Source organism: Salmo salar, chromosome ssa17, assembly GCF_905237065.1.
Source record: "Salmo salar chromosome ssa17, Ssal_v3.1, whole genome shotgun sequence".
Lineage (NCBI taxonomy): Eukaryota > Metazoa > Chordata > Actinopteri > Salmoniformes > Salmonidae > Salmo > Salmo salar.
In genome coordinates, this window is record NC_059458.1 from 6,249,829 (window position 1) to 6,259,587 (window position 9,759).

The 9,759-nt window shown below is 41.4% G+C and overlaps 1 protein-coding gene across 1 annotated transcript; it reads right to left on the bottom strand.

Annotated features, from left to right (window-relative positions):
- Positions 1 to 4,739: 4,739 nt before the first annotated feature.
- LOC106575135 (neurogenic differentiation factor 1) lies at positions 4,740 to 6,637 on the bottom strand. Its single transcript, XM_014151369.2, has 2 exons — positions 6,582 to 6,637; positions 4,740 to 6,061 (listed from the first exon to the last, which is right to left on the bottom strand). Exon 2 carries the CDS (start codon positions 6,048 to 6,050, stop codon positions 5,055 to 5,057), a length of 996 nt encoding a protein of 331 aa, XP_014006844.1. The 5' UTR covers positions 6,051 to 6,061; positions 6,582 to 6,637; the 3' UTR covers positions 4,740 to 5,054.
- Between the last annotated feature and the right edge of the window lie 3,122 nt (positions 6,638 to 9,759).

Below are 9,759 nucleotides of genomic sequence, written 5' to 3' on the forward strand. Positions count from 1 at the left end.
CCCTCCTGCGCCATTATATTCTTACTTTACACAACGCACAAATCTTACAAATCTTATTTCAGAGTGATGTTCCAGACACTGTTGACAGAGATGGGCAGTATTTCTGTGACATGTATTTGAAATATGTATTTAAATTAGTTCTGAGTATTTTGTTATTTGTATTACACTGGGCTGAACTGCACGCCTATGTATTTTGTAAATGAGCTGTAATGTGCATTTACAAAATCATTTCTTGATCCATTTTTGGAGCGGTTCACAATTTCCTGGACCCCTTTTACCCTTTTATCAGGAGTCTAATGGCACTATTTTGTGATGAGTGTCTGTTATATTAACCATATATAAGTGTACAGTCGGAAGTTTACATAGACTTTATCCAAATACATTTAATCTAAGTTTTTCCCAATTCCTGACATTTAATCCGAGTAAAAATGTCCTGTCTTAGGTCAGTTAGGATCACCACTTTATTTTATGAATGTGAAATGTCAGAATAAAAGTAGAGAGAATGATTTATTTCAGCTTTTATTTCTTTCCTCACATTCCCAGCGGGTCAGAATTTTACATACACTCAATTAGTATTTGGTAGCATTGCCTTTAAATTGTTGAACTTGGGTCAAGCATTTGGGTAGCCTTCCACAAGCTTCCCACAATAAGTTGGGTGAATTTTGGCCCATTCCTCCTGACAGAGCTGGTGTAACTGAGTCAGGTTTGTAGGCCTCCTTGCTATCGCACACTTTTTCAGTTCTGCACACACATTTTCTATGGGATTGAGGTCAGGGCTTTGTGATGGCCACTCCAATACCTTGACTATGTTGTCCTTAAGCCATTTTGCCACAACTTTGAAGTGTGCTTGGGGGTCATTGTCCATTTGGAAGACCCATTTGCGACCAAGCTTTAACTTCCTGACTGATGTCTTGATGTTGCTTCAATATATCCACATAATTCTCCTTCCTCATGATGCCGTCTATTTTGTGAAGTGCACCAGTCCCTCCTGCAGCAAAGCACCCCCACAACATGATGCTGCCATCCCCGTGCTTCACGGTTGGGATGGTGTTCTTCGGCTTGCAAGTATCCCCCTTTTTCCTCCAAACATAACAGTCATTATGGCCAAACAGTTCTATTTTTGTTTAATCCGACCAGAGGACATTTCTCCAAAAAGAACGATCTTTGTCCCATGTGCAGCAGTTGCATGCCATAGTCTGGCTTTTTTTATGGCGGTTTTAGAGCAGTGGCTTCTTCCTTGCTCATCGGCCTTTCAGGTTATGTTGAAATAGGACTTGTTTTACTATGGACATAGATACATTTGTACCTGTTTCCTCCAGCATCTTCACAAGGTCCTTTGCTATTTTTGTGGGATTGATTTGCACTTTTCGCACCAAAGTACGTTCATCTCTTTCCTGAGCGGTATGACGGCTTCGTGGTCACATGGTGTTTATACTTGCGTACTATTGTTTGTATAGATGAACGTGGTACATTCAGGCATTTGGAAATTTCTCCCAAGGATGAACCAGACTTGTGGAGGACTACAATTTTTATTCTGAGGTCTTGGCTGATTTCTTAAAATTTTCCCATGATGTCAGGCATTGAGTTTGAAGGCAGGCGTTGAAATACATCCACAGGTTCACCTCCAACTGACTCAAATTATGTCAATTAGCCTATCAGAAGCTTCGAAAGCAATGACATCATTTTCTGGAATTTTCCAAGCTGTTTAAAGGCACATTCAACTTAGTGTATGTAACTTCTGACCCACTGGAATTGTGATACATTGAATTATAAATTAAATAATCTGTCTGTAAAGAATTGTTGGAAAAATTACTTGTGTCATGCAGAAGGTAAATGTCCTAACCTTGCCAAAACTATAGTTTGTTAACAATAAATTTGTGGAGTGGTTGAAAAACGAGTTTTAATGACTCCAACCTAAGTGTATGTAAACTTCTGACTTCAACTGTATATACATGTTGGTAGAGTTATTAAAGTGGCTTATGTATGGTTGGTAACAGAGTAGCACCAGCGTAAAAAATGGGGGGCGGGGGCAATTCAAATAGTCTGGGTAGCCATTTGATCAGATGTTCAGTAGTCTTATGGCTTGGGGGTAGAAGCTGTTTAGAAGCCTCTTGAACCTAGACTTGGCGCTCCAGTACCGCTTGCCGTGCGGTAGCAGAGAGAACAGTTTATGACTAGGGTGGATGGAAATGTTGACAATTCTTTTTAAATGTATCCACCATGTGTCATCTACAGTATCTGAGGTCAGTGAATTGAAGTCTGTGAAAGCATAGATCGGCTTGGTCCATGCCAACACTTTTTTTTACTTTGTATGTACATAGTTTGTAGGTCAGTTAACAAACAAAGGTGTCCTCACTGTTCTGAATGCTTAAGGAAGACAACATGCTTGTCTCAAATAGGCTAATCTGTATTAGTCTGACAATCTTAACTGAAATCACGGGCTAAATTTGGATTGGAAAGTAAATCCCTAGAAGGTAACTGGGATTCTGGGCACACTGCTCCTGTTTGGTGCCTTTATGTACATTGACCATCTGATGCAGTGACTTTTTCTAAGCCCCAGGATTACCCTCCTTAATTGGGGTTAAATGAGCACCCGTGAACGCACCCCACCCGAGCATAGGCTCATTCTCAGAAGGGGTTAACCCAATCTCTAGACCTGACCCTAAAGTAGATCACTGAGAGACATACTAACTGGTAACATGCACACACACACAGATGGGCAGTATTTATTTTACATGTATTTGAAAAGAGAGCTCGAAGAGATGACCAATCAAGTTAAGTTTTGTTTCATATCCACTTTTAAATCCACTGTCAAAACATGCTCTACCAGCCTGTTGAGGGTTCATTTTGTTATAGACTTTATTTAGTCTGGTAATAAGTCATGGAGTGGAAAATTCACTCAAACATTTTTATTGGCAGACATATTTTTTGGTAACACATTGACATAATATTTTGGACATACTGAATTTTTATGTAGGGCTCGTGACAGAGTTTGTATCACTGAAATCATGCAGCCCCAGCCACTCTGGCATTCCTTGTTCGGTCCCTCTTTCTTTCCACATTATCATAGTATTCAATATAAGATAACATTATACAATATTGCTTAAACATTCAGATATTATGCGTATTATTCGAAAGGGTAACTATCTCAGTGGATAATAGTTACAGCAGTCTGTCTAATGGGTGTGGGGGTTGCTGCAATATAGGCAGGATCTCATTCACATGATGGTATTGCCCTCTTTTCACACAACGACTTACTTTTGAAGTTAATCGTTTTGAAGTTGCTTTCCAGTCAAGAGTCTTCTCCTCATTTAATCCCATGACACCTAAATCTGTTGGTCCTTAATACTTAGCTAGCCTGTTATGGGTAGGGGGCAGTATTTTCACGGCTGGATAAAAAACGTACCCGATTTAATCTGGTTACTACTCCTGCCCAGTAACTAGAATATGCATATAATTATTGGCTTTGGATAGAAAACACCCTAAAGTTTCTAAAACTGTTTGAATGGTGTCTGTGAGTATAACAGAACTCATATGGCAGGCAAAAACCTGAGAACATTTCATGCAGGAAGTGGCCTGTCTGACAAGGTGTCGTTCTTCTTGTCTCTGTTTATTGAAGAGTGAGGATCTTAGCTGTCCCGTGACACTTCCTACGGCTGCCATAGGTTCTCAGAAGGCGGCAAAAAGCAGAACCGTGGCTTTGCAGGCTCTGGCTGAAACAAAGTAGCGCGTTTGGGTAGTGGCTGGTTACAGTACTGTGAGACTCAGGCTCGTGCCCGCGTCGACCGAAAGCTGTGTTTACTTTCCTCTGTTTAGCTAAATGGACATTCCCGGTCGGAATATTATCGCTTTTTTACGAAAAAAATGGCATAAAAATGGATTTTAAACAGCGGTTGACATGCTTCGAAGTACGGTAATGGAATATTTAGATTTTTTTTGTCACGAATTGCGCCATGCGCGCGACCCTTCTTTACCATTCGGATAGTGTCTGGGACACACGAACAAAACGCCGCTATTCGGATATAACGATGGATTATTTTTGACCAAACCAACATTTGTTATTGAAGTAGCAGTCCTGGGAGTGCATTCTGACGAAGACAACAAAAGGTAATCAAACTTTTATAATAGTAAATCTGATATTGGTGAGTGCTAAACTTGCCGGGTGTCTAAATAGCTAGCCCGTGATGCCTGGGCTATGTACTTAGAATATTGCAAAATGTGCTTCATCCGAAAAGCTATTTTAAAATCGGACAAATCGAGTGCATAGAGGAGTAATGTATCTATAATTCTTAAAATAATTGTTATGCTTTTTGTGAACGTTTATCGTGAGTAATTTCGTAAATTGTTAGCAAATTCCCCGGAAGTTTGCTGGGGATATGCTATTTCTGAACGTCACATGCTAATGTAAAAAGCTGTTTTTTGATATAAATATGAACTTGATTGAACAAAACATGCATGTATTGTATAACATAATGTCCTAGGTGTGTCATCTGATGAAGATCATCAAAGGTTAGTGCTGCATTTAGCTGTCTTCTGGGTTTTTGTGACATTATATGCTAGCTTGAAAAATGGGTGTCTGATTATTTCTGGCTTGGTACTCTGCTGACATAATCTAATGTTTTGCTTTCGCTGTAAAGCCTTTTTGAAATCGGACAGTGTGGTTAGATAAAGGAGAGTCTTATCTTTAAAATGCTGTGAAATAGTCATATGTTTGAAAAATTGAAGTTTTTGTATTTTTGAGGAATTTGTAATTCGCGCCAAGCCTATCATTGGATATTGGAGCAGGTGTTCCGCTAGCGGTGTTCCATTATTGTTTGTTGTAACAATTATTTGATGAATGCAAACTATTGGTCTTGGTATATGATTGGGTTGGGCAACAGACTTATTTGATCTTTCTATCAAGAAGTTCGCAGAGAAACAGTATAATTGTATGTCATACTAACGTTAGTAACGAATACATTAAATGCATACATCATTTACACACTGTCCATGTGTAATCAAATAAAATGTTAGACACTTCAGGTGTTTCATGTTTTCTGGAATATGGCATTGAGCTAAGCGTTCAGCATGCTCTCGTGATGAGTCTCAAACGACATAATGTTGTCCATGGGAATATCAAAGCGCTTTGATGAGCTTGCATAAAAAGGATGAAGACATTGTACTCCCGCCAGACCTTGAGATGCATATTGTATCAAAAGGGCATAGTTGTTGTCGAACTCTGCTGTTGACTCGTGCTTGTAGGAAAAGTTCCCATTCACGCTCAATGGTGGACTTAGGGGTCCTTCGAACCGGGGACTGGTGCTGGTACAGTCTGTGAATGTAGTTTCAAAGAACGGCTCAAGCGCATTGTCGACAGTGTGGGGCTTGGAGTGGTGGATATGGGAGCTGTCCATTGTACCATATGGCGGGCTAGGGTAAGGGTAGGAGGGGTGCAAAGAGAAGGACGCAGTCGATGTTTGGTGCACCTGAGACGGGATGTCCTGGACCTGCTCCGGTAAAAACGTCCTGGGGTTGAGCTGCAAACATCCTGCCACTAGATTGGTGGTGGGCTGGGACAGTCCTTGGCATAGAGCCTGCACGAACAACATCAAATCTGGACTTTCATCCGATTGCAAGATCTCAGAGAGAGCCCATATGTAATTTTTTGCCAACCTCAATGTTTCTATTTTGGAGAGTTTCTGAGTATTCGAGTAGCAAGGTACAACTTTACGCAAACTCTCAAGCGCATCATTGAGCCCGTGCATACGGTTTCTCTCTCGCGCGTTGGCCTTCATGCGCCGGACCTTAAACCGCTGTCGGGCTTTTGTAATTTTCTTTATCTTGGTCCCAATCCTCTTTGGGCTATCGTCAAGGCTCTCTTCTTGCCCCGACCCTCCTCCTTCCCCCTGCTCCTCATCGTTGTTACTCTCTTCCATTCTGTTGAATCCATCCTCGTCGTCATTGTCGCCGTCCTTACTCATGGTTTTGTGCACACCATTTACTGTTTCCATGTTCTGAGTGGCGCGACATCCCTCAGTCCATTTGAAAACATACTGCTGTGACACTGGCATGGTGCTGTCCTCTGGTGGGGCAGAGAAGGAGAGTTACTTCCACAGTTCAAAACTGCTGATACAAAGACACCTGCGGTAAATGTGTGTGGCTCTGTGAAATCCTAACGCCCATGTATGATTATGTAACTGAATGATCTGAGCTTAGACAGATTAAACTATTAATACCTGCCAAATAGCCATGCAGGCAATGAATCATGTTATGAGGCATAGTAGGCTGAATGAGGCACTAGTACTTTACATCATTATCATCCTTATGCATCATCCCTGCGCTTAATAAAGTGCCTTTGCAATTGTTTTCATAAATAAGCCTATATATGACAAGTTGACCTAAACACCCGCATGTTGAATAGCCCTATAACCACTTCTCAGTACCATGTACTACTTAGTGAAAAAATATAGGCAATAAAATTCCACAGTTACAACAACAAAAAACACCAGCAGAGTAATGTTTGAACCCAACACAAATAGCAGTCTACAGACAAGAAAAAGTTAAGACTAGAGACATTCTTAACTGAAACTATAAATAATTACCTTTTAATGCAGAGTATGTTGTTATAAGAGTTCCATATCCTTTGAAAAGTCCTGATTCAATCTGTCTGCAAACCTCAGATGCTGCAGTTTTATAGTACTAATGCTGAGGCTGACTGATGGTGTAGTGCACCAATGGATGCACTTTATAAAATCCATGTGTGGATAACGGTGGGATCAATGCCCGCCCCTTTCTCCGACAAGTGCCATGTTGCGGGCCAAGACTCCGGCAAAAGGCCTCAAGCTTCACGTGATGTTTCTAATTTAGATTCACTGGACCTCTGGGTGACTCCCCTATCGTGGCTGAAAAGAAAACGACCATCTGTCACCAGTCAGACTGCACGGACCTGTTTACACCTGCAGGATAAATGAACTCTTCCAATTAGCAGGTGTATGCCATGAAAGAAGATTCCTCACATGCACCCTAACCCATTTCAGCCAGCAGCGTAGGCCTACATTTTGTTTCCATTGAGGCCTTGAGATATGGCAGAAAGATTAGGTTGGTTATCGGCCTACAGTTACGTTTAGTGTGACAGTGTGCATTTATTTTGAGAACATGTTGGATTTGATGGTTGGATTAGCCCAAAAGCCTAAGCAATTGATATAGGCCTATTATTTTTATAAGACATTTCAGGTTGCAGAATACCTTTAACTTTTAATCAACACCTGTAGCCTATTCTAGGCTATAGGAAAAAGTTTGTTGCCCTAAAGAGTGCCCTTCACAAGAAAGTTTGAGGCCTAAATGCACAGAGAGGTAGACCAGTGGGTCAGACAACACTAAACATGGATTTAATTGGGTTTATAAATTCTAACCGTGCGTGCCTTGGCTGGTGGCTTAAGAGACGGTAGATGCGAGGTCTGAGCCAATAGTCCTTCTCAACCAGGGTTGGGCACTTGAGCCGCACAAGCAATAACAACATAGCAGTGTTTCCCGCTTCACTAACTTGGTCAGAATGGTCTTAGAGCTGTGTGTGTAAAAATGTGACATGGGAGAATATAACACTGTCTGTATATATAACACTGTCAACTCGGTTACACCCCCTCTCATCTGTATCTCAATCGGTAAGAATTAAGAGGAACCTGTGTTACCTCCGTGAATGCCCGGTCATGATACGAGCAACCCTGTTGATGATACGCTGTAACTGGTTAAGACCGGTCTTATTGTAATGATGTAGGGTGGAAAGCCACACTGTGGCACAGTAGTCCAGGTGAGTTTTATCATGGGTGCTAAATTGTCAGGATAATGTCCTTGGAGATGAAGTCCCTTGCCCTTTTTAGAGTGCCAAGCCCAGACAGTAGTTTCCCTGTGACCAGGCTGGCGTGTTCAGTCCAGTGTTAGGTGTAGGCCAAACTACATCCCCATGTACTTTATGGTGTTTACTTCTTCATAAGTGTTTTGTCCGTCTGTTATTGTGATACTTTTGCCTGTGTATCTCAGCTTTTGTGGGTTGCCAAACAGCATTGCCGTGGTCTTCTGTGGGTGTAAGGAGAGCTTGTTGTCAGAAAACCAAGCTGCTACCCTCTTGATGTCTTTTGAGACTGACTCCTCACACTCTCTGGTGGTATTAACTGAGTAGAACAGGACTGTGTCATCTGCATATACTGTATAGGTGACCTGTTTCAGGAAACTAGGCGTATGTCGCGGGTCACTACTTCATAGGAGAGCCGTTTGAATGTAAACTTTAAAAAATATATATATATATATATGCGTTCATTTCAAGTTAGTGTACTGTTAGCTAGCTAACGTTAGCTGTCTGAATGTGCTTGAGCCATTCTTTGAAACTACGTTCAAAGACTGCACCAGGTAGAGAGAGCCTGAAGGAACAGAACAAAGACATCAGTGTTCCTACTCATCCTGGCATCTGGGAAACAACACCAGAGGCAGATGACCACAGGATGAACCCAAAGTGGCTTATGGTGCCCCCAATCTATATGGGAGGGGTGAACTAAGCACTCTTGGTATCAGCTATGTAAGGAACAGCATGGTATGTAAAGGGTAGGATACTCAGCTCAACAGTCAAGACAGTTGAGTTGACTAGTTTCATTATTGCAATAATTAAACGATATTGAATAAAGATTGTTTGAAGAAATGAGTCTCTCTCACTTGATTAGAATATTCCACCACATGTTATGTGTATGATCTTATAATTTCTATTTCAGAGCCACTAGTTATAGCCTATTGTTAGCTAGATAACATTGAACCTGGTTGGTTAGCTACCTGAAGATTCATGCAGGGTGGTAACGTCATGAGTTGGGATAATGGTTAATTGTTTAGCTAGCTAGCTACATGTCTTAACAAAAGACTCTAGTCTGAGTGTGCCAGAGCGCAGAATAACTGATGAATTTACGAACGCTCAACACCCGTTGAATATGGCCGGTGTCAGTAAACGTCAGCAAAAAAAGTGTAATTAAATTATTGCCTGCAGCACAGTTACAGTCACCAAAGCGCTGGAAAACATGAAAACAGCCTAACCAGCTCTGCTAGGATAAGTAAAATGCTCAGAGTGGGGTGTTCTCTCATTTTGTGTCTAGACGCTAACTTGATGTCCTCGACAACCTTTTGCACTGCTGTAGATGTGCTGTGTATTTTCCTAAAACCACTTTGATAGACTATAAATAGGCTGTTGAGTGATAAATAGTTAGCTACCTGTGTGTGTGAACCAGCTTTCCAACACTTTGGCGAGAGCACATAGAATTGACACTGTACGGTAGTTGGCCACATCCAATCTATCCCCTGACTTGTAGATTGGTGCTATATTGGCTGTTTTCCATTGACATGGGATCTCCCCTTTTGAGATTGACAGATTTAAGATATGAGTCAGTGGACCCACTATCACTGTGACAGTGTCCTTTCGAAGCCTAGGTGGAATATTGTCTGGCACTGGGCCTTTCTGCTGCTTGATTTTCAGGAGTTAATTTGGTTCTGTTACTTCATCAACTAGCTCTAGCCCAAAAACCTGCTCAGAGACATATGAGAGTGGGTCTTTTGAGGGGGCCTATTTCATTTGCAAGCTTCTGCCATTTCTAGAGGGTCAGATGTTTTTGAGGTGTCCTGTGATGATATACTCTGTACTTGGCATAGTCTTGTGGCTTTACCAGTGAAAGAGTTTATTTTCCACATTGCACGGTTGTCTCCCTTAGATTTTTATGGAGCACCTGAGTAGTAGTTTTTATTTTCCTT